This window comes from Podarcis tiliguerta (assembly GCF_965153285.1).
Source record: "Podarcis tiliguerta genome assembly, chromosome: 8".
NCBI lineage: Eukaryota > Metazoa > Chordata > Lepidosauria > Squamata > Lacertidae > Podarcis > Podarcis tiliguerta.
In genome coordinates, this window is record NC_139541.1 from 82,195,701 (window position 1) to 82,221,341 (window position 25,641).

At 48.1% G+C, this 25,641-nt stretch overlaps 1 protein-coding gene across 1 annotated transcript; it reads right to left on the reverse strand.

Moving 5' to 3' along the window:
* Positions 1–11,204: 11,204 nt before the first annotated feature.
* KPTN (kaptin, actin binding protein) lies at positions 11,205–25,310 on the reverse strand. The gene is made up of 12 exons (XM_083455518.1): positions 24,886–25,310; positions 23,635–23,717; positions 22,539–22,623; positions 21,255–21,309; positions 20,649–20,724; positions 20,488–20,561; positions 19,250–19,359; positions 17,430–17,543; positions 16,194–16,266; positions 15,522–15,657; positions 13,774–13,971; positions 11,205–11,697 (listed from the first exon to the last, which is right to left on the reverse strand). Exons 1-12 carry the CDS (start codon positions 25,235–25,237, stop codon positions 11,557–11,559), a joined length of 1,497 nt encoding a protein of 498 aa, XP_083311644.1. The 5' UTR covers positions 25,238–25,310; the 3' UTR covers positions 11,205–11,556.
* Positions 25,311–25,641: the final 331 nt, after the last annotated feature.

Below are 25,641 nucleotides of genomic sequence, written 5' to 3' on the forward strand. Positions count from 1 at the left end.
GGAAGAGAGAAATGAGCCCTCAGGACCCACAGAAAGAAGCTGTGGGGCGGGAGGGGGGGTGCAAGGAAACCCCCGCCACCACCAGGAAAGGGAAGGGATGCAACTCTACTCAAGCTGGGTGGTGCTTAGCTGAGCCCACGTTGCCAGGGAGTGTGGCCGAGGCGCGAGAGCTGCGTGGAAGAACGCCAAGTCTGCTGCTTCGCCATGCCCGGATCGGGTCCAGGTTTCTGCTCAAGGCAGCCCAAGCCACCCACCCACTCGAGCAGCCGGGCAGCTCCCGTCGCCCCGAGCAAATCAGTACCACGGTGAGTCTGGACAGAGAATAGCGATTTCAGCACTAGGAAACGGTGGACAGCTCCGCAGACCGGACAGCGCATCCAATGTATTTGGGGAAGGGGGCGTTGGAGAGAGAGGGCGCGACTGGCATTTTAACAGTGCAAAATTTGGTATCTCCGCATTATTGCTTCTAAAGTTGTGTTTAGAAAGGAAGGAACGCCGAGAGTCGCACACACTTCAAAATAAAAATAAAAAGATGGTTTGACCATTGTGGGCACCGGGGTATGAGGCTGAAAACCTTTGGTTTAAGCCCCAGCTCAGGCCCATGAGCCTTGGGCAGCTATCTGCACAGGAACGAATGCACACACTTCTTAGTCAGCCTCTGTTCTTCTATCTGTAAAATGGGAATAAGGTTCATTGGCAAAGGCTTTTGCAAAGTCAAGAAAAAGGATTGGGAACAATCAGACAGAATTTGTTGGTCCCTGGAGAAAAGGAAAAATAAGGACTGAGGATTACTCTTACTAGCTCATTGATTGTAAACACGCAGTACCTTTCTTATGAACTAGCTGCAATGTGTGACTTAAAGCCTTGCAAAGGCAGTGCCTCTGTTTTATTTCTGCAGTTTATGTTAATGCACAGGTGTTTTTTTTAATTGACTCGAGGCGTCTTGTACCAAAAATCTGAAATCAATAAAAATTATTCAAAAATGGGGAGAACATGCAACTGGAAAAAATAATAATATTATTATTATTATAATTTATTATTTATACCCCACCCATCGGGCTGGGCTTCCCCAGCCACTCTGGGCGGCTTCCAACAAAATATTAAAATACAGTAGTCCATCAAACATTAAAAGCTTCCCTAAACAGGGCTGCCTTCAGATGTCGTCTAAAAGTCTGGTAGTTGTTGTTCTCTTTGACATCTGGTGGGAGGGTGTTCCACAGGGCGGGTGCCACTACCGAGAAGGCCCTCTGCCTGGTTCCCTGTAACTTGGCTTCTCGCAGTGAGGGAACCACCAGAAGGCCCTCGGAGCTGGACCTCAGTGTCCGGGCAGAACGATGGGGGTGGAGACGCTCCTTCAGGTATACTAGGCCTTTGAGGCCGTTTAGGGCTTTAAAAGTCAGCACCAACACTTTGAATTGTGCTTGGAAACATACTGGGAGCCAATGTAGGTCTTTCAGGACCGGTATTATGTGGTCTCTGCAGCAGCTTCCAGTCACCAGTCTAGCTGCTGAAAAGAAATGCAAGGCCATTTCCAGATAGCGTTGCTTCTTCACTTAAAACATGTCCATCCATCCTGTAAGATCACAGGAAGGAGGCATTGCTCAGAGCCCCACATATGTGCCGCTAGGGCCTGTTCTAGGTCCATCAAACACCTTAACCAGCACTAGTCTCTGGCTTCTGGCTTGGGGGCAGGGGGCAGTTGGGGAGCAAAAATGAAAGAGGAGAGGAGTTGTCCCCATTAATTTCATTTGGGTGTTCCCGATGCTCAGAATCCACCTCCAAAGAACTGGTTTAACATTTTTATGCCTCCTCCCCAACAAGAAAACCGTGCAAACTGGCTAAGACTGATGAGAACTGCCGACCAAAACATCTGGAGGTTGCCTTATTAGGGAAGGGGCTGGCACATCTGAAAGTTACTTAAAAGAGATTCCTAAAGATCTGCACCATTTATTGAGTTGGAGAAAGAAGCATTTCATGCATATCTTGTGCATAATATTTAATTGTCTTTAATCAAGATTGTGAACACTCTTTGCTATATATCAATAATGCTATATATCTTTACATGTGAACACACGCTATGTATATAGATATAGAACATGTAAATTGCCCAAGGCAATCACAATACAGTGCCCTGAAAAATAAGTTTTTGTTACCTGGTATAGCTTATGCGCATTGGAGCAAGTTTGCATAATTCATCTTCTTGCTCTCCTGAGATTTTATTCAACCATGCTCCCGGGCTTCTGAGCTGTCAGCCAGCTGTGTCCACATACATTCAGGCACAACTCGAGAGCCAGTGTGATGTAGTGGTTAAGATCGGTAGACTCGTAATCTGGTGAACCGGGTTCGCGTCTCCGCTCCTCCACATGCAGCTGCTGGGTGACCTTGGGCCAGTCACACTTCTCTGAAGTCTCTCAGCCCCACTCACCTCACAGAGGGTTTGTTGTGGGGGAGGAGGGGAAAGGAAAATGTTAGCCGCTTTGAGACTCCTTCAGGTAGTGATAAAGCGGGATATCAAATCCAACTTCATTGGCATGTGGACTAGAAACTTGTTTTTTTTTTTTTATAAAAACAAAAGGCAAAAAACAAAACAAAATGCATACACCGCCTTTTATTTCTTTTACCAAAATATCCTGCGATTTCCTCAAGACCTCTCTCCTCCTCCAGAGGGCTTACAATACGATTTTTGAAACCAATAGTGTTAAAAAACTAAAAATGGCCACAAGGGGAGGGGATTTAAGCAGCCAAAAGAAAATTCACAACAGCAGCAAATAAAATTTTGTTGGGGGCCAAAAGATCTGTTAGAAATCTATGCCTTAGCCATAAGAAGCTGTGGGACCACAGGTTTGGATTTTAGTTTAAATATTTAAATATATTTTTGTATTGTTTCAGTAATTTAAAATTCTCATACTCCTACCTGTAAGTTTGAAACTGATACCTTGTTGGTCAGATGTAGAGGAGTATTTCACAGAACGCAAAAGGCATCATGTTTGATGACCCTATAGGAGATATCTTGTATCATACAGTGGTTGACATTTAATTACTTTTCAGAATATCTTTTCAGGGTTTATTGTACTGCTACTCTCCCGACAGGAAGAAAAATCCCATCATAAAATGAGGGGTCTTTAGTGGCCATTTATATATAGTCTCTATTAGTTGAAAAAGTATGAAAATATATTTATCTTGGAAATTTCGTTCCATAGTGCCTGGAGTATTTTTTGACTGTCTATTTGTGATGCACATAAAGAACCAACCAATAGAGGTACCAAAACAAAAAACCCACAACCTAGTTAAATCTGCAAGATTAAACTTTTATTAAAATGCCTGGATTTTAAAAAAAAATGTATTCAGAGTACTGTAACCCACTTAACAAGTTTAATCTTAAACAGCATATAAACAGATGAAATAACTAAATAGGCAAACTTAACAAGGCTATAGCTGCATTGACAAAAATTGGTTCTAACGTTGGTTGTTCAGAGGCATGCACTGTGGTATAGATTGACAGGAGGTTGTGCATAGTCATAGGGTGCGATAACCAGCCTCGTATAGCCAACATGCTTAAGTCTAATTAAAGCATGAAGGGGTTAAGACCATAAAGGAAGGTGTCCTGCCTGGATTTGCTCAGCTTGGGAGGGACTAGGTAATCAGTCCTTTTGTTCTCCATCAGCCTATCTGAGAAGCTCAACGTGTGAGGAGGTCTGAGCTGGTTGCTGCAGCTCAGACCACATGGCTCTTACAAGCCTCTCTTGAGTTTCTGTACACACAAAAAGGGAACTTACACCACTGCAACTAAGCCAAGTTTTACTGCCTGTGCAACTTTTTCTGAATGCTGTATGGAAAAGTACATGAATCTGACCTTTGGGTAGTTTGTAAGTAAACTATTTTTAACTTACCAAACGTGTGGTCTTTTTCTATGCTAGGGAAACTTTGGGAGGAACTTGGAAGAATCCTCTGAGAAGCCTCCGGAAAAGAATCTCTCAAAGGACCTGTTGACGGCATTTTACCATTGCACTGTGGAGAGTGTATTAACTTATGGTCTCTGTGTGTGGTTTGGGAGCTGCAAGGTCAGGGGAAAAACAACACTGTCCAGGGTTGTAAAGACTGCAGAGAGAATAATTGGGTGCACTCTTCCCACCTTAGATAAAATCTATGGTGCCATAAGAAAGCGGCAGAGATAGCGCAGGATAGTGCGCACCTCGGAAATGATCTCTTTCAGCTTCTACCTTCTGGAAGAAGGTACAGGGTTATAAAGACTAGGACTAGCCACCTGAGAAACAGTTTCTACCCAAATGCAATTTTGCTTCTAAACACAGCATAAGGGGTCTCTATAGTATAGTGTATTTTAAAATGGGGTTTCAGAGTTTTTAGGGATTTTTGAATGTTTTATGTAGTTTTTCAATTTCATTGTTCTGCATGGGACAATGACAATAAAGATATCGTATATCGAAGGGCACAATTCCTCCCAAACATGATGTATTTCCCCACTTTACTCTGCTGCATATTCTGTGATTTTTAAATCTCTATTGGGGTTCTCTCGCCTAAGAGTACCTGCCCCAAACCTGGATCGTGGCATCCAAGAATTCATCTTTCTATATTATTATTATTTTCTTCTCCTGCATCAATGCACAGATCACCTGATTCTCCCATATGCATGCAAAGAAGTGGTCAGAAGGCCCATTGATTGATTGATTGATTGATTGATTGATTGCATTTACATTCTGCCCTTTTCTCCAAGGAACTCATGGTTCTCCAACTCCTCATTTAATCCCCACGCAACAACCCTGTGAGGTATAATAATAATGATGATGATGATGGTGATGATAATTTATTTATACCCCGCCCATCTGGCTGAGTCTCCCCAGCCACTCTGGGCAGCTCCCAATCAAATGTTAAAAACAGTACAGCATTAAATATTAAAAGCTTCCCTAAACAGGGCTGCCTTCAGATGTCTTCTAAAAGTTTGGTAGTTATTGTTCTCTTTGACATCTAGTGGGAGGGCGTTCCACAGGGCGGGTGCCACCACCAAGAAGGCCCTCTGCCTGGTTCCCTGTAACCTCACTTCTCGCAGTGAGGGAACCGCCAGAAGGTCCTTGGCACTGGACCTCTGTGTCCGGGCAGAACGATGGAGGTGGAGACGCTCCTTCAGGTATACTGGGCCAAGGCCGTTTAGGGCTTTAAAGGTCAGCACCAACACTTTGAATTGTGCTCAGAAACGTACTGGGAGCCAATGCAGATCTCTCAGGACCGGTGTTACGTGGTCCCGGCGGCCTCTCCAGTCACCAGTCTAGCTGCTGCATTCTGGATTAATTGCAGTTTCCAGGTCACCTTCAAAGGTAGCCCCACGTAGAGCGCATTGCAGTAGTCCAAGCGGGAGATAACTAAAGCATGCACCACTCTGACGAGACAGTCTGTGGTCAGGTAGGGTCTCAGCCTGCGTACCAGGTGGAGCTGGTAGACAGCCACCCTGGACACAGAGCTAACCTGCGCCTCCATGGACAGCTGTGAGTCCAGAATGACTCCCAGGCTGCGCACCTGGTCCTTCAGAAAGAGTGACTGGCTCAAGGTCAAGGCTTCATGGCCTAGTGGGGATTCGAACTCTGGTCTCCCAGATCCCCGTCCAACATTCTAACCATTATGCCACACTGACTCTCACTATGGCTCAGCAGCCTTGCTGAAGCTAAGTAGCTGTGGGTCTGACCTGTTTCTGGATGGAAGGTTCTATGGAAGAAAGGTGGTGCATTTTTCATTTTAATTTTTTTAAGCAGCAGAAGGGAAGCCATGCAAGGTAAATGGCCAGCTGAAGTAGGAGCTCCTGGATTAAAAGGTTTCCCGTCCTGCTGAAACCATTAATACTTTAATAATTCTTTCAGTCCTCAGTCAGGGGTATAGACAGGCTGTCTGCTGGTGCCCAAACACTCCCTTAACTGCTTAAAGCAAAAAAAAATCCAGTTGTGCTGCAACCAAAGACAGCACAGGGATAAATCCTTAAAATGGCCACTAAGGCAGAAAAGGCAAAAAGGACTAAGGGAGGGAAGACCTGGTGTCTGATATTCAAGAGAGCAAGCCTCACACAACTTCTGGAAGACAAAGAACTTGTCTGAGGGATGAGCACAGGGTCTACTTGTGTGGTTAGAATCTAAAAGAGGTGAAAGCTACCATACTTGAAAGCACTAGACCATGGGTAGGCAAACTAGGGCTGGGGGCTGGATTCGGTCCAATCACCTTCTCAATCCGGCCCTTGGATGGTCCGGGAATCAGCGTGTTTTCACACGAGTAGAATGTGTCCTTTTATTTAAAATGCATCTCTGGGTTATTTGTGGGGCATAGGAATTCGTTCATTTTTTTTTCCAAAATATAGTCCGGCCCCCGACAAGGTCTGAGGGACAGTGGACTGGCCCCCTGCTGAAAAAGTTTGCTGACCCCTGCACTAGACCATGGGTAATCAAACTAAGGCCCAGGGGCCGGATACGGCCCAATCGCCTTCTCAATCCAACCCGCAAACGGTCCGGGAATCTGCGTGATTTTACATGAGTAGAATGTGTCCTTTTACATAAAATGCCTCTCTGGGTTATTTGTGGGGCATAGGAATTCATTCTTTTTTTTTTTCAAAATATAGTCTGGCTCTCCACAAGGTCTGAGGTACAGTGGACCAGCCCCCTTCTGAAATAGTTTGCTGACCCCTGCACTAGCCTTAGGGAGCCAGCAAGCAACTGTTGAAAACGTCTGCCCTTGATTTGCAAGACAAATGAATGGGCATGGAAGAAAGACCATGTCAGAGGAATCTCCACTTATGAAGGATCATTGAACAATCAGAGAGGGGCAGCGCTCCGTGGTGCTCTGATTCCCCGCCCCTGCCAAAAACAATTGCTATAGTTGTATTGTTTCCAGTGCCCCAAGTAGACCCTGTGAAGTTTGTAGACACGCCTAATTGGGGCTCATGAATTTCAATGGACTGCATCCAACATTTGCAGTCCACCCAGCAATGGCTCTTGTATTAATGGACGGGTGAACGTTAATGTTGCGCTTGTGGATCGAGCAATCTATTGCACAATGAAGTTACCAGCAGTCTGCTCACCTGTACTCTTGCACCATTCTGCTTGTGCAAAACATTTTACTGGGGGCTAAGTAACTTTAAGGGACGCGGGTGGCGCTGTGGGTTAAACCACAGAGCCTAGGACTTGCCGATCAGAAGGTCGGTGGTTCGAATCCCCACGATGGAGTGAGCTCCCATTGCTCGGTCCCTGCTCCTGCCAACCTATCAGTTCGAAAGCATGTCAAAGTGCAAGTAGATAAATAGGTACCACTCTGGTGGGTAGGTAAACGGCGTTTTCGTGTGCTGCTCTGGTTCGCCAGAAGCGGTTTAGTCATGCTGGCCACATGACCTGGAGACTGTACTCTGGCTCCCTTGGCCAATAAACCGAGATGAGCGCCGCAACCTCAGAGTCGGCCATGACTGGACCTAATGGTCAGGGGTTCCTTTACCTTTAAGTAACTTTAACTTAGCACTACATTGGCTACAACACAATGGGTCTACTCTGAATGAAATAATTATGTCCATGTATACCATGCACTTATCTCTTATATATGTACGGACACAGGGATGAAATATTTTTTTAAAAAGGTTATAGGAAAGATGCAGGAGAAAAGAATACAGGGGCTTGCCCCACACAAGCCCTGCAGGCAGTCCCAGTTGAGAACAAATGGAACAAGCCCTCCTCCCTCTTCTCTTCAACATGAACTCCAAAGAGAAACCCGTCTTTCTTCACTACAGAAAACCCAGCTAATATACCAGCAAATATCTGTTCCTCTTCTGGGAAATGAAAAAAACCCCAAAACAGTTCTCTTTTCTGAGCACTATGGCGTCCTCTTGATTCCTGGATTCCGGCTTCCAAATGCTGGGTTTGGAAACGCCTGAGAAAGCATAATCTGAATGTCAGTTTATTTTTAAGCATGTACTTCTCACTCAGCAGTAGACCTTGGAGAGTCAGAAAAATAACTTAAAAGGAGATGGGAAATTAACCTGCTTTGGACAATGAAGCGGGATCCGCTTTCCTCTTCCCTCCTTCTGAGAACTGAGCAGAACCGTCAGCAAGAGAACGAGTACCAACGAAATGAGGAGCGCCGTCTACAAAAGACTCTTCTGAGCACATTTCAGAGGCTCTATATATATCCGCACAAAAGCAGTGCCAAAGAACCTCCCGTTGATTTGAGGAAATGGTGCCCAGAGCCTCTCCGCTTCAAGCTAGAAGGCTCTGTATTTTACTAAACCACAGTTAGCAAGAAAATTGGGGTGGGGGAGGCAGCAGATCAAAGGCCCACATTCCACACCCTTCAAAACAGCCTACCAAGCCCCCCACCCCTGCTCTGTTGTCCTGGAGGAGCCCATGGGATTCTTAGGATTGGAGCCAAGCAGTGGACATCTGGCTTGGATGGCCAGAGGATCATTCTGTTAGAATTCCTGCTCCATGACTGCAGTCATGGGATTGTTGTCTATCACATGATGGTATATGTTTTGACTCCACAGAGTGGGAAGTGACAGAGACAGGATGTTTGTGTTACTGTGTTCCGTGAGGTGGGACTATTGTCCCTTGTTCTTTTTCTCTTTGCTGTCTGATGCCAGAGAGAGAGGGAGCCATGTTGCAGTGCTCTGTGTGTTTATATGTAAATAAAGTAGATTAGCCAAAATGCTGAGTTGCTGAGGTCTGTTACACAAACTGCACAAACTCTGTGGATCCCTAAGTGTGCTGGTGTCGGTTGGCATCGGTTGCTGTGATGTTCGGGCAGAAGAAAGCTTTTGAAGCTCCTGAACGATCGACCAGGAGAGAGAGAACATGCCAGTCGGGCATGCGGCTTTGCCAGGGTCCTACTCAAGTGTAGGCTGAGCTCCTGACACATTCCCGGCAGAGAGTGTGGTGGTGGTGTTTACCGTGTCCGAATCTGTTTTTGTTTTGTTTTCTTCTACTGGAGGGAATTGTGTTTGGAGGGAGGTTGGCCATCTTTGAATTTGGCCACTGGGCCAGCAAGAAGTTTCCCCATCCCTGTCGGACGAAACCCCATAGGGAAAGAGGCATGCCAAGTCGCTTCCCGGACCGAGAGAAGCTGCTGTTGCTGCTTCCCCAGCTGTGCTAAGACTCTGCAAAACACTTCCTAATTATTGCAATTCAAGCTTAATCCGTGCCTCTCTCCTGAGCCATCTGTTCGTCCTCACTAGCAGAACCTAGTCCCAGAAAAGACCCGACGTTTTTCTACATGACGAGAAGCACATTTCTCTGCTCAAGATGATGAGAAAGTCGTCAGAATGTATAGGAAGCTTCTGTATACAGAACAAGGCCAGAGGATTAAGACATTTTAGAGGCACCAAACGCTGAGAAAATGGTTGTGCCCCCATATGCGATTCAGAGTTTTTTAAAAAATACTAAACTGCAAAATATATTTTTTTAATTAAAAAAAACACCCTAGATTTATAGCAGCAAATGACAGGATCCTATTTCATCGAGTTATTTTGATACATGTTAGAAGGGCGCCCCCCTTGGTTTCAGTAGGGGATTAAGTACCGTATTTTTTGCTCTGTAAGACTCACTTTTTCCCTCCTAAAAAGTAAGGGGAAATGTGTGTGCGTCTTATGGAGCGAATGCAGGCTGTGCAGCTATCCCAGAAGCCAGAACAGCAAGAGGGATCGCTGCTTTCGCTGCGCAGCAATCCCTCTTGCTGTTCTGGCTTCTGAGATTCAGAATATTTTTTTTCTTGTTTTCCTCCTCCAAAAACTAGGTGCGTCTTGTGGCCTGGTGCGTCTTATAGAGCGAAAAATACGGTAATGAAGAGAGAACAGGAAAATGGGGAGTGTGCAGTAGCGTGTAACAATCTCTTGATTTTTCCCATGATAACTGATTTTTCCCAGAGAACCATAGAAGGAACGAGAGCCTTGTCCAAACTCCTGCAATGCAGGAACCTTATTGCTCAATGCAGGACTCGAACTCACAACCCTAAGATGAAAAGTTTCATGCTGTACCAGCTGAGCTCTCTCTGTCAATGATGACTTACTTTTTGAAATATCAAATCCTTTTTTAACAAAACCTTGATTTCTTTGGGCTTTTGCTTAAGTCTGCCTACTGGGTAATCTGGCACCGATACGGAGTCAGACCACCGGGTCCACCTTGTTCAGTCTTGTCATCTCTGACTGGCACCAGCTTGCCAGGATTTTAAGAAGAGCTTGGACTACTGCAATGCGCTCTACGTGAGGCTACCTTTGAAGGTGACCTGGAAACTACAACTAATCCAGAATGTGGCAGCTAAACTGGTGACTGGGAGCGACCGCCAAGACCATGTAACACCCATCCTGAAAGACCTAAATTGGCTCCCATTATATTTCCGAGCACAATTCAAAGTGTTGGTGCTGACCTTGAAAGCCCGAAACGGCCTTTGGTCCAGTATATCTGAAGGAGCATCTCCACCCCCATCATTCTGCCCGGACGCTGAGGTCCAGCACTAAGGGCCTTCTGGCGTTTCCCTCACTGCATGAAGCCAAGCTACAGGGAACCAGGCAGAGGGCCTTCTCGGTGGTGGCACCCGCCCTGTGAAACGCCCTTCCACCAGATGTCAAAGAGAACAACAACGACCAGACTTTTAGAAGACATCTGAAGGCAGCCCTGTTGAGGGAAGCTTTTAAGGTTTAACAGACTATTGTATTTTAATACTTTGCTGGAAGCTGCCCAGAGTGGCTGGGGAAACCCAGCTAGATGGGCGGGGTATAAATAATAAATCATTATCATTATATTATTATTTCTAGCCATAACTGGAAATGCCAGAGGTGGAGACTTGAAACTTCTGCATGCAAAGCAGATGTTCTACCCTGGAGGTAGCCTGGAGGAAGGGCAAGGGCCACAGCTTTCTTCTCCTCCGGTTTCGAACACCAGCTGACTTAAGGCAGAACTCTCCAGGCAGTGTGGGCTAGTGGTTGGAATTCATAAGCAGTGTGGCCTCCGGGATCCCTGCCCCAGCTCTAAGCCGCATGGCCAAGTCACAACCCAGAGATGTTGCGTTGGAGTGCCGAAGATACAGGGCCCAAGCCAAATGACGAGAAAGGAGACTCCGGCCAAACTTTAGGAAGAACTTTCTGACAGCGAGAGCAGTTCAGCAGCGGAACAATTCTGTTATTCTTTGAATTAGAAACGGCAGCCTTTGCCACAAACACAGAGAGCGGATCCAGCTTAGTGTACAAAATTTATTCCCTATTTATAGAGTTCTTGGTCAGGCCAGCCTTTTTGAGGAATGGCGGGGGAGAGGGGAGAGAGATGGAATGACAACGGTTCACAAGGAGCTTCGTGAAAGAGGTTTCTTTCCTGGGGCCAAGAGGCCAAGACACAGCCGAGAAACGTGGCTTGGGGGGTCGTGGGCGGACCCCCCATCTCTTTACTCCCGTGCACCATAACCAGTGATTTGGTCCTCGTTCCCTTCTGCGGTGTCATGGCAGAGCTCGGAAGGCCCTGTCCGCTCGGGAGGCCGCTAATCCCTGGTTTCTGGGCAAAACGAACAGGCAAGAGTGCGCAGCAGCTACACCCATCACTCCTTTGGTCCTCTCCCATCGCCATCCTCAGGCTTGGCGTCTTGGCGCTGCGCAGGAAGCGCCGGCTGGGCCGCCCGGCTGGCCACTTTCAACCGGAGCCGCTCTAAGAGGCACTCGGCCGTCTGCGTCAGGCTGTGCTGTTGGGGGCAAGGAAGATGGGGTGGGGGGAGAAGCAAGAGGAGAGGTTTTATTCTGAAGGAATTTGCTCAAGTTCATCAGGTGCCTCAACAATGGTCCCTCGCAGCGAAGGCTCAGGACCGCAATACTTCTAGGACCGCCTCTTCCCATATGAACCTACCCAGACCCTGAGATCATCAGTACGTTTCCGAGCACAATTCAAAGTGTTACTGCTTGCCTTTAAAGCCCTAAGCGGCCTTGGCCAGGTATACCTGAAGGAGCATCTCCACCCCCATCGTTCTGCCCGGACACTGAGGTCCAGCTCCGAGGGCCTTCTAGTGGTTCCCTCGCTGAGAGAAGACAAGTTACAGGGAACCAGGCAGAGGGCCTTCTCGGTAGTGGCACCCGCCCTGTGTAATGCCATGCCCCCAGATGTCAAAGAGAACAACTACTAACAGACTTTTAGAAGACATCTGAAGGCAACCCTGTTTAGGGAAGCTTTTAATGTTTGATGCTTTCCTGTATTTTAATATTCCGTTGGAAGCCGCCCAGAGTGGCTGAAGAAACCCAGCCAGATGGGCGGGGTATAAATAATTTATTATTATTATTCTGAGGCCTCCTTTGTGTGCCCCCTCATCGAGAGGTCCGGAGGGTGGCAACAGGAGAACGGGGCCTTCTCTGCAGTGGCTCCCCATCTGTGGAATGCTATCCCCAGGGAAGTTCGCCTGGTGCCTTCATTATATACCTTTAGGTACCAGGCAAAAACGTTCCTTTTTAACCAGGCCTTTGGTTGATCCGATTTACATCCTATGCCCTTTTAAAATGTGGCATTTGGGGGGGGGGGCTATTGGGTTGTTGTTTGTATTTTTATTAGGTATTTGTGGTTTTATATCTTGATTTTATTCTGTGAACAGCGCTGAGACCGCCAGCTATAGAGCGGTATATAAATTCAATAAATAATAATAATAATAATAAAATAATTTCGTAACGTTTCAGGGGACACCAAAGGCAATACATATGAATAGAGAAGGGAATCGTCGTTACACAAGGCAATAAGCGGGAAGGAGGTGAGCAAAGCCTAGAAAGGGCTCCGCGCAATTTGCCAGCCACTCGGCAACAAAAAGGAGGAAGCTCACAGAAGGAATCGGTGGGGTATAGTGCTTAGAGTGCCGGACTAGGAGCTGGGTTTGAATCTACACCCCAGCCATGAAGCTCACTGGGTGGCCTTGGAGACAGTCACTGAGCCTCTGAGCCTAACTTTCCACACAGGGGTGTTGTAAGAGTAAAATGAGGAGCAGGAGGAGAAGTGGGATATAAATGTAAAAAATAAGCAAACAGGAATGATGGGCTGTGACACTTTGAGTCAGACCCACCCAGTATTTTAGGACTGGGAATAAAAAGAAACGGGTTTGTAATGTTAGGCTTTGCTGAATGGGGAGGGGGGGGAATATGTCAGCACATGAAGCTGAATTTTAAAATGGAAGGTTGGGGGGGTGTCCCCCCCCCCAAAATGTGTCAGTAGCAAAAGTTGGCAGCTCTAAGCAGATTTGACACCTGTGGATCTGGGCTTCCTGCCAACTCACTGCATTTAAAGAATGCAAATCTGGCTGGAAGTTATTTGGGATAACTTCTCTTTAATTTATTAGGCACTTTCAGGTGGTTGTTTATTCTCTCTGCTTAGTGGGCAAGGAAGAAGGCATTGCCAGGGGCAGGATGAGTCCTCAGGGATATGGCAGGCCTCTTCACTGAACACTGCCCTTTAAAATATTTGAAGTCCCCAACCTTCTTGCTTCCAGGAATACAAAGGGGGAAACTGCAGTCCTTACTCTGCCACAGGGGTAGCGAAAACCAGGCCTGGGTGCTCCTTGCAGCAATATGTGAAAACAGCAAAGTGTTTTGGAGGAAAAGGAAACGAAGTGAAGTCGAAAACGTGAAATGGATGTGGTACGGCAGCCTCTCTCGAACCTGGGTCTCCAGCAGTTGTTGGGACTACAATTACCATCGTTCCTGGGTACCCAGGGTCAGGGATGATGTGAGCTGCAGTTCAAGAACATCTGAGGAACCGAGATTGAGAAAGTCTGTGCCAATACACTCACCTGGAGGATATGCAGCCCTTTGAGGCACACCACAGCCAGTTCGCAGAGGCCGTCACAGGTGAGGTCGACATACTCCATGCAGAGGAGGGGGCTGGGAAAAGTGCGCTGCCAGAGCAGGCGGAACTCCCCGTCGGACGGGCTGGAGGGCTGCGCTCCCGCTGTAGCATCCGGGGCCCGGTACTTATAGCACAAAAGCTCCTAGAAGACCAAGGAATTCTAGTTATGTTTCCTGCGATCAACCGATGAGCATTGAAGGATAATGACAAACTGCTGCATCCAGTTCTGGGCACCACAATTTAAGGAGGATGTTGACAAGCTGGAAGGTACGCAGAGGAGGGTGACCAAGATGATCAAGGGAGGGGTAGGCAACCTAAGGCCTGGGGGCCGGATCCAGCCCATTCGCCTTCTAAATCTGGCCTACGGATGGTCCGGGAATCAGTGTGTTTTTACATGAGTAGAATGTGTCCTTTTATTTAAAATGCATCTCTGGGTTATTTGTGGGGCCTGCCTGGTGTTTTTACATGAGTAGAATGTGTAAAAGGTAAAGGGACCCCTGACTGTTAGGTCCAGTCGTGGCTGACTCTGGGGTTGAGGCACTCATCTCACTTTATTGGCCGAGGGAGCTGGTGTACAGCTTCCGGGTCATGTGGCCAGCATGACTAAGCTGCTTCTGGGGAACCAGAGCAGCACACGGAAACACTGTTTACCTTCCCGTCGGAGCGGTACCTATTTATCTACTTGCACTGGCGTGCTTTCGAACTGCTAGGTTGGCAGGAGCAGGGACCGAGCAATGGGAGCTCACCCCGTTGCAGGGATTCGAACCGCCGACCTTCTGATCGTCAAGTCCTAGGCTCTGTGGTTTAACCCACAGCGCCACCCGCGTCCCAGTAGAATGTGTGCTTTTATTTAAAATGCATCTATGGGCTATTTGTGGGGCAGAGGAATTCGTTCATTCTCCCCAAAAAAATATCGTCTGGCCCACCACATGGTCTGAGGGACGGTGGACCAGCCCATGGCTGAAAAAGGTTGCTGACCCCTTATCAAGGGTCTGGAAACCAAGCCTGATGAGGAACGGTTGAAGGAGCTGGGTATGTTTAGCCTGGAAAAGAGGAGACTGAGAGGAGATAAGAGAGCCATCTTCCGATATCTGAAGGGCTGTCACATGGAAGAGGGAGCAAGCTTGTTTTCTCCTGCTGTGGAGGGTAGGACTCGAATCAATGGCTTCAAGTTACAAGAAAGGAGATTCAAACTAAACACTAATAACTGCTGTGGTAACTGCTGTTTGACAGTGAAACAGACTCCTTCAGTAGGTGGTGGAGTCTCCTTCACTAAAGGCTTTTTAACCAAGGTTGGAAGGCCAGCGGTCAGGGATTATTTAGTGGAGATTCCTGCACTCCACAGGGTTGGACTAGATGACACTGGCTCCCTTCCAACTTTACATTTCTTGATTCTATGATCTGCCTGTTTGTACAGGGTTTTGAAGGCTGTTGGAGTCTGGCCTGCAGGTGGCAGTCTGAGCTATCATTTGCAATTTTCATATTTTTTTTTTGTTTTCATGGGCTGCTTTGTGGTAACAGCCCCTAGCGAGGAACGGTGGGGCACAGTTTAGGTTTAAAACACAGAAACAAATATAAACAAAAACCTATGGAGGACGCCAGATTAGAGAAGGCTGCCCAATAAGAGCACCTTATGACCCTAAACCCATCCAAGCCAACATGGTGGGTGAAGGCCGATCTCTCACTGCTGACCTGCCCATAGGTGCCAAGAAGGATCTCTGGTTCACGGTCAAAGTTGACATCGGTCACAAGGGCACACAGGACGCTGTCGTACTGGTCACTCAAGGGAAGGACCAGCTGGTCATCCAGGCCTTTCTGCAGCACATTCCTGGAAGGGGGGAAGGAATAAACAACAACATTGGGTGGCATTCAACCAAGTTTGACTTAGAGCAGACACGCTGAAATTCATGACCACAGCTAAGGCAGGTCCATTAACTTCAATAGGCCTATGATGAGTAAAACATAGATGGATACCACCTACTGCCATATATGAATAATGAGACAGCAGATGCCGATGACCTGATCAAGAGATGTAATAGTAATAGCACAATTCAAAGTGTTAGTGATGACCTAAACAGCCTTGGTCCTGTATACCTAAAGGAGCGTCTCCACCCCCATCGTTCTGCCCGGACACTGAGGTCCAGCTCCAAGGGCCTTCTGGTGGTTCCCTCAATGCGGGAAGTGAGGTTACAGGGAACCAGACACAGGGCCTTCTCGGTAGTGGCGCCCGCCCTGTGGAACACCCTCCCATCAGATGTCAAGGAAATAAGCAGCTATCCTATTTTTAAAAAAACATCTGAAGGCAGCCCTGTCTAGGGAAGTTTTTAATATTTAATGCTGTATTGTTTTTAACACTCCACTCACCTGTAGACAACAGACAGTTCAAGAGTGCTGGTGACAAGGACACTGTAGCTCTGAGCCTGGGGGCCAGCACTGCCTGCAGGCGAAGATACAAAGGTTTAAAACACACAGACAGAAGAAACCCACACCAGAGAAAGAGCGGAGCTACCTGCACAGTTCCCAAATGCTGCTGAGCAGGGGTCAGCAACCTTTTTCAGCCGTGGGCCGGTCCATGGTCCCTCAGACTATGTGGGGGGCCGGACTATATTTTGAAAAAATAATGAACGAATTCCTATGCCCCACAAATAACCCAGAGGTGCATTTTAAATAAAAGGACACATTTGACTCATGTAAAAACACGCTGATTCCCGGACCGTCCACTGGCCAAATTGAGAAGGCAATTGGGCCACATCCGGCCCATGGGCCTTAGGTTGCCTACCCCTGCTGTTGAGCCTTGAGAGAAACAGCCTCTCATCGTACACATCAGCCATGTCATGGGCTGGCTACATGCAGAAGAATGCTGGGAGTTACCAGCTGGGGAACCCCCGGGGGAAGAAGACTCAGAGCTTGGGGAGCGCTGGTGGGACGACAGTGAGTGGTCCGAGGGAAAAGACTGGGAGGAGGTGGTGGTATCGGAAGCTGAAGAGGCAACAGGGTTTAGTGAGCAGGAAGAGGCTGTGGCAGACAACAGTTCAGAGGCAGAAGAGGAGGAGGGCCAGGAGACAGAGATGAGGCAGGCTGCCGAAGAAACCAGGGGATCTCCCACTCCCGCTGCAACCAGATCCCGCGGGGCTCCCAGAACCAGAAGAGGTATGAAGCGGGCGGAACAGAGGCAGCCACGCCGACAGAGTTTCAGGTTGCCTGGGAAGAACCCGAGCAAGGCAACTGTGGGAAGACAGGGACCTTCAGTCCTCGCAACTGCCTCATTGGGGCAAGATCTAATGGGAAGAGTTGCTGTGCTCCCTAGGCCTGGTTTCCTGAGCTGTTTGTTTCTCTGAATAAATAGTTAACTTCACCGATGCTGTGTGAGTTATTACTGTCCTGCTCCTGGCACCCGCCCCTGACAGCCACCCACAAGCTGGTGCCCTCCAGATGCTGGCGGACGTCAGCTCCCGTCACCCCGATCCAGCAGAGGAAATGATCATGGATGGTGGGAGTTGGGACTCCACCATTTGTCCGGAGGGCACCAGCTTGGGCACCAGCCTGCCTTATCTCCACCTGAGGTTGCAGAGAAGCCCATGGCCCCCTCTTGTTTCTTACCATTTGAAGCCACGGTTCCTGAGGGGTCGCCCGGAGGGCAGGAAGCTGGCAGAGCAAACACCAGGACTTTGGAGATGGGACCGTCTTGCTGGATGTTCCAGCTCTGCAGCACCACTTGGGCAGAGGGGAAGAAGAAGAAGAAGAAGTTTGGATTTGATATCCCACTTTATCACTCCCCTTCAGGAGTCTCAAAGTGGCTAACATTCTCCTTTCCCTTCCTCCCCCACAACAAACACTCTGAGAGGTGAGTGGGGCTGAGAGACTTCAGAGAAGTGTGACTGGCCCAAGGTCACCCAGCAGCTGCATGTGGAGGAGCGGGGAAGCGAACCCGGTTCACCAGATTACGAGTCCACTGCTCTTAACCACTACACCACACTGGTGTAGGGGCAGAGGGGACAGTCAGCCAACCCCACAATGGCTGAGTTTTCAAGAAAGGTGCTGCTAGGAATATTTATATGCCACTTACCCGCCCCCCCAAGATGGAGACTAAGCAGTTTACAAGTATAAAATCAATTTATATATATATATATATACATTTTATTTTTAAAGTTCCATAGAAACAGCAATAATTAAAAATTACCATAAAACAAACCAGTGACAAAGCACAGCACTTAAAGACAATTAAATAGGCGGTGAAGGTCCTGTGTGAGTGTCTGGAGGCGGTTGGAGGATGGATGGCAGCTAACAGATTGAGGTTGAATACTGACAAGACAGAAGTACTGTTTTGGGGGGACAGGAGGCGGGCAGGTGTGGAGGATTCCCTGGTCCTGAATGGGGCAACTGTCTCCCTGAAGGACCAGGTGCGCAGCCTGGGAGTCATTCTGGACTCACAGCTGTCCATGGAGACGCAGGTCAATTCTGTATCCAGGGCAGCTGTCTACCAGCTCCATCTGGTACGCAGGCTGAGACCCAATCTGCCCACAGACTGTCTGGCCAGAGTGGTGCATGCTCTAGTTATTTCTTGCTTGGACTACTGCAATGCGCTCAATGTGGGACTACCTTTGAAGGTGACCCAGAAACTACAACTAATCCAGAATGCTGCAGCTAGACTGGTGACTGGGAGCGGCCGCCAAAACCATATAACACCGGTCTTGAAAAACCTACACTGGCTCCCAGTACGTTTCCGAACACAATTCAAAGTGTTGGTGCTGACCTTTAAAGCCCTAAACGGCCTCAAAGGCCCAGTATACCTGAAGGAGTGTCTCAACCTCCATCGTTCTGCCCGGACACTGAAGTCCAGCTCCGAGGGCCTTCTGGAGGTTCCCTCACTGCGAGAAGCCAAGTTACAGGGAACCAGGTAGAGGGCCTTCTCGGTAGTGGCACCCGCCCTTTGGAACGCCCTCCCACCAGATGTCAAAGAGAAAAATAACTACCAAACTTTTAGAAGACATCTGAAGCTTTTAATATTTAATAGGTTATTGTATTTTAGTGTTCTGTTGGAAGCCGTCCAGGTGGCTGGGGAAACCCAGCCAGATGGGCGGGGTATAAATAATAAATTATTATTATTATTATTATAAATAGATCAGGAAAGTTCACATTCAAGGGAATACCTGCTTAAACAGACCTGGTGGGATGCCAATAGTGATAGGGGCTTCTCATACAGGGCCTTTCAATTTCACCCTTTGCCAGCCTGGAGCCCTCCAGCTGTTTCGGTCTACAACTCCCGTCAGGTCCTGCAGGCTGGCTGTCAAAGGCTGGTCTACCAAGTGCTGAAGCCTGGGACATTTGCACAGCCAGAGCCCTCCCTCCAAAAAGATCCCACAATGAGCAGAGAAACTTGTCAACCTCCTTTTAAAACATCACAAATAAAGGTAGCTTACCTCGACTGGCTGGTTCAACGTGGGCGACTCGGATGTAGCCGCTCTGGCAACCAAAGGCCGTGATCCGCTGCCCTGAGTTTGGAATGTTGTACACATCTAACCAGAGGACGCTGCAAGGAAGAGAGGAGGGCAGTGATCAATGGAGTGGGTGGTTTCCTGGGCAAAACAGAGGTCGGACAGAACGAAGGATGAATGGGGGATGCAGAGTCCGCCCCTTGAGGTGAGGAGTGCAACTGATCTCTACTCACGAGTAGCCCCACTGAAACGTATGTACTTAAGTTGGTCATGCCCATGCATTTTTAAGTGTTTTCTCCAAGTATGACCAAGGTTGGATGCAACCAACCTTGCGTGGTTTTGCTTTTCCCCTCCTCCCTCCCCATCCCTTCTCCTTTTGTGCTGTTTTTTAGGTTACAACAACAACAACAATAATAATAGTAAATTTTTATTTATACCCCGCCCTTCCCGGTTCAGAAAACCGGGCTCTGGGTGCCTAACAACAAATTTAAAACACTTAATTGATGCTGCAAAAAACAGCATAAAATACAGTATAAACGTGAATAATAAATTCGGAATTCAAAAATCAATTTAGGGGGGAACCATCCAATAATCATTAGATGATCACCAGGGCTAGCTGGCTAAATTAGTCCTATTTGGGCCAGTGAGGAGACCAGGGGAGAATTAGCTGTGGGATTCCAGAGCTGGTAATCTTCATAAAAAGGGGAGGGGGAGGGAAGGAAGGGGGGAAAAAGATCAGGCCAAGTTCAAATTGAAAGCCAGGCGGAATAGCTCTGTCTTACAGGCCCTGCGGAAAGATGTCAAGTCCCGCACGGCCCTAGTCTCTTGTGACAGAGCGTTCCACCAAGTTGGGGCCAGTACTGAAAAGGCTCTGGCCCTAGTTGAGACCAATCCTGCAGGGCCCCGGTCTTGTGGGACAGAGAATTCCACCAAGTGGAAGCCATCACTGAGAAGGCCCTGGCTCTGGTGGAGGATAATCTGACTTCCTTAGGGCCCGGGACCTCTAAACTATGATTATTCATGGAGCTTGAGGTCCTCTGCAGGGCAGACCAGGAGAGGCAGTCCCGTAAATACGAGGAGAGGCTGGGCCTTAGTCTCAGAGCTTCTGTAAGCCTCCTTCCTGTGTGCACACACACATACAGTAGTACCAAAACTTAATCTCCCCATACCAGCTCTCTCTCCCCTTCTCCCTCTTGTTTTTAATAGCAAACCAGCCTTCCTACTTGCTCGGCAGCTCCTTGAGTTCAGGAAAGAGGTTCTCCACCGGCTGCTCCTCAAACTGGTGCAGCTCTTCATTCTACAGAGGAGAGGAGCAATGCAGTCACATCGGGGCGCCTCCAACGCAATGGGAAAACCAAATCTCGCCTTCATCCGGTGGCCTCACCTCTTTGTATAAGTGGATCGCAGGGTCATTGCCGCTCAAAAGGAAGACTGTCTCCGGCTGGTCAGCAACCTGGACTCTTGTGACGAGAAAAGAAGCATTTTCTTTTTAAAGAGTTTTGTATGAGTGTCCCCAAAATATTTTTAATTTTTTAATTTACCGTATTTTTTGCTCTATAAGACTCACTTTTTCCCTCCTAAAAAGTAAGGGGAAATGTGTGTGTGTCTTATGGAGCGAATGCAGGCTGCACAGCTATCCCAGAAGCCAGAACAGCAAGAGGGATTGCTGCTTTCAATGTGCAGCGATTCCTCTTGCTGTTCTGGCTTCTGAGATTCAGAATTTTTTTTTTCTTGTTTTCCTTCTCCAAAAACTAGGTGCGTCTTATGGTCTGGTGCGTCTTATAGAGCGAAAAATACGGTATTTAGAGTGTTTGCATCCAGCTCTTCAGCCAAAAGGGCTCCCAGGGTGGCTTGCGCACAAACAGTTAGGATGGAGCAGTCTCTGGCCACAGGTTGGGAGGGTGGGAATGACACACAAGGAAAAAGGGGAAAGCAGAGAAGAGGGGTTTTGTTTTAGAGAGAGATGAGAAAGGGCACGTGGCATACGTACTCTGCATGGTACAGCTGGAAGGGGGTAAACTGCAGCTCCAGGTTCAAACAGCTCTCTGGAGAGAAAGAAAAATACTCCCTGAAAACAAGGAACTATATGCCCAGTTTCCATAGCTGGGAAGTTGGAGCGGGGGAGAGAGACAATATACATCCAGTATGTTTCAGTACGGCTCCCAGTACGTTTCCGAGCACAATTCAAAGTGTTGATCATCTAATGCCCTAAACGGCCTCAAAGGTCCAGTATATCTGAAGGAGCGTCTCCACCCCCACCGTTCAGCCTGGACACTGAGGTCCAGCTCCGAGGGCCTTCTGGTGGTTCCCTCCCTGCGAGAAGCCAAGTTACAGGGAACCAGGCAGAGGGCCTTCTCGGTAGTGGTGCCCTCCTTGTGGAATGCCCTCCCACCAGATGTCAAAGAGAAGAACAACTACCAGACTTTTAGAAGACATCTGAAGGCAGCCCTGTTTAGGGAAGCTTTTAATGTTTGATGTATTACAGTATTTTAATATTTTTGTTGGAAGCCGCCCAGAGACAGGGTATAAATTTATTATTAGTAGTAGTAGTAGTAGTAGTAGTAGTAGTAGTAGTAGTATTATATCAACTTTCTCTGGATCATGAACATGCCCCAGGGGAAGTGCAGTCGTACCTTGGAAGCCGAACAGCTTGGCTCCCGAAAAAGTCGGCTCCCGAACGATTGAAATCCGGAAGTTCCGGTTTTGAAACAGTTTTCGGAAGCCAAACATCTGCCGCAGCTTCCAATTGGCTGCAGGACACTCCTGCAGCCAATTGGAAGTCGTGCTTTGGTTTCCGAACACATTCTGTTCGAAAACCAAGGTACCACTGTATCATCACCAAAATGAAAAGGAAGTTGTAGCTCTCAAGGGTTTGGTATTACCCAATTTGGAATTTGGGGCGATTGCGTTTTTAAGAGCTTAAGGTGCTAGTCCATTGGGGGGTGGCTTCAGAAGTCTTCTCTGTTGAAAATGCGAACATGCCGTGTACTCTGTGCTTCATACCTTGGCATAACTAACTAGAATACCGAATGGCTTTTAACTTCCAACTCCCCACCCCCTGAATATGGTAGCAGATACTACTGCTTTGCTAGAAAATCCATGTTTCACGCCAAATTCTGCACTTTGACTCCTACATCCGTGATGGTTTTCTAAGCAGTTTTGATATATTTTGCTTCCAGGACATGGGTTAAAAGGGAGATAACAGAAGAGACTGGAGGGAACTTGGGGCACTGATTTCAGGGTTAGGTGGCAAAAACAGATATTGAAGGCTCACGTGCGATAGAATCCAAGTTGTATTCAGATCCTGGTTCATAGTCGCAGTAAATGTTAAGGAAGGGGCTGGCTTTGTCGCCGGAATCCTGTGGACATGGGAAGAGAAACAGGCAAAGATGCAAGCTCATTTCACATCAAGAAGACTTTGCAGTACACGTAATCACTTAAAGATGAGTTCTACTGGATCAAACCAAAGTTCTATCTAGTCTTCCTTTTTCAGGCCAAGGAAGACTGCCATGGGGCTTAATCCGGCAATAAGCTATGTTATGTTCTCATTTACCTACATACTGCTTTTTGCCCCAGATGCCCCAAAAGCAGTAAGCAGATACAAAAAATATATATAAAATGAAAGTACAACAAATACAGCTACTCAAAACAATACGAATTAGCAAAATCACTAAATACCCGCCAATCACACCAGTACTGCTGTAAAGTGGTTATCCTGAGGACGGGAATTGTAAACCATTGTGTTAATTTAATTTACATCCTGACCCAAGGCAAGTTTTCTTGGAAGCAGGACCAGCCAAAATGGAACGGCACATCCTCCGAGACCCCAATACCTAAAGGACTACCTTTTCTTGTGAGGACCTAATCTGTATACCTGAAGGAGTGCCTCCACCCCCATAGCTCAGCCCGGACACTGAGGTCCAGCTCCGAGGATCTTCTGGCACTTCTCTCATTGAGAAAAGTGAAGCTACAGGGAACCAGGCAGAGGGTCTTCTCGGTAGTGGCGCCCCCCATGTGAAACGCCCTCCTATCAAATATCAAAGAGATAAGCAATCCTATGACTTTCCATAGATATCTGAAGGCAGCCCTGTTTTAGGAAGCTTTTAATGTTTGATGCTTCATTGTTTTCCTTTATATTTTGTTGAACGCAGCCCAGAGTGGCTGGGGCAACCCGTTCAGTTGAGTTGCATACTATAAATTTAATCATTATTATTATTACTATTGTTATTATTATTATTCCCTGATGTCAGCGTCTGAGATCTCTTCCCTGCATGCCATACAGTACTAGGTCTCCGCCTTTCAAAAGCACTGCTTGTGAAAAACACGCCAAGCGACGCATCATTTCACAAAGGGATGAAAGCCACACCTACCTTAATAAAGGTGATCCCCACCACCAAACCCCTTTTGGGAGGTGATTTGTTGAAAGTGTCAATGGAGGCAATCTCGGCATCAACTGAGAAGCAAAGAGACACACAAAGAGACCGTGGGGTAAGGGAGATCACCTGCCAGCAGTTAGCATCCAACAAAGATCACACAAGAAGAGAGGGAAATGAATGAAATGCTGAACTGAGAGATTTCCTCTCGTAGGTGGAGGGGGGTTGGGGGGGGGCAGAGGAGGAGCAGGGCTACCTTGGAAGGTGACCCGGAAACTGCAATTAATCCAGAATGCGGCAGCTAGACTGGTGACTGGGAGTGGCCGCCGGGACCACATAACACCGGTCTTGAAAGACCTGCATTGGCTCCCAGTATGTTTCCGAGCACAATTCAAAGTGTTGGCGCTGACCTTTAAAACCCTAAATGGCCTCGGTTCAGTATATCTGAAGGAGCATCTCCACTCCCATCATTCTACCCGGACGCTGAGGTCCAGCTCTGAGGGCCTTCTGGCAGTTCCCTCACTGCGAGAAGCCAAGTTACAGGGAACCAGACAGAGGGCCTTCTCGGTGGTGGCACCTGCCCTGTGGAACACCCTCCCACCAGATGTCAAGGAAATAAGCAGCTATCCTATTTTTAAAAGACATCTGAAGGCAGCCCTGTTGAGGGAAGTTTTTAATATTTAATGCTGTATTGTTTTTAACACTCAATTGGGAGCTGCTGAGAGTGGTTGGGGAAACTCAGCCGGATAGGCGAGGTATAAATAATAAATTGTTGTTGTTGTTGTTGTTGTTGTTGTTGTAAGGGATGTGGGTGGCGCTGTGGGTTAAACCACTGAGCCTAGGACTTGCCGATCAGAAGGTCGGCGGTTCAAATCCCTGCGACGGGGTGAGCTCCCGTTGCTCAGTCCCTGCTCCTGCCAACCTAGGAGTTCGAAAGGACGTCAAAGTGCAAGTAGATAAATAGGTACCGCTCCGGCGGGAAGGTAAACGGCGTTTCCGTGCACTGCTCTGGTTTTCCAGAAGCGGCTTAGTCCTGCTGGCCACATGACCTGGAAGCTGTACGCCGGCTCCCTCGGCCAGTAAAGCGAGATGAGCGCCGCAACCCCAGAGTCGGCCACGACTGGACCTAATGGTCAGGGGTCCCTTTACCTTTTATTATTATTATTATTATTACCTGGGTCACCCGGTCCCTCACTCCAACCCACAGACTGCCCCCCCTCCGCCCACTGAGCCCACCTGCCTCCTTACCTGGGATATACGTGAACTGCAGCTCCCTGGCCACGGGGCGCAGCTTCTGCCTCAGGTCTTGGTAGCGGAAATAAATCACTTTCCCCTTCAGGGTGGCAGCCAGGAGCCCCCCAGGGCCGTCCCCGCACCCCCCGGGGGCGGGGGGCACAGGGACCCCCAGGCCCGTCCCTGGCCCCTCGGAGACCCCCACCTCCTCCTGCCCCAGCCCCGCCCTCGGGAAATCCTCCTGCCCCGGGCCCCTCCCGCCCCCGCGGGCCGCCCCGGGCAGCGCGGCCAGCCCGTAGATGTTGCTCTGGGAGGAGAAGCGGGTGAAGCTGTCCTCCGAAAACGGGCATTCCCGGGAAGATTCCATTCCGGCTCAGGCACCGCTACGGGCAGCCCCGTCCTCCCTTCCCCACCATTATTGGAGAGCCGGAGGTAAAAAGGGGTAGGGGGCCTTCCGAAGGTGACGTCGCCGGGCAAAGAGGCGTCGCGGACGTGTGACGCACGCCCGATTCCAAGATGGCCTCTTTAGGCTCCTTCCCGTTGCCCGGCGCCATCATCATCATCATTATTATTATTATTATCACCATCACAGGGCGGTCTGCAACATAAAAACGCAAAACTCAGTACTGAAATATTCCCATCGCCAACACGTATGGACGTCGCAGTCTGCAACTTGCGGGGAGGACGTTTAAGGGTGGCATTTTAAAATAATAATAATATACAACACTTAAAAATTAAATAAAAAGCAAGGAAAAGAGGTGACTCCACCAA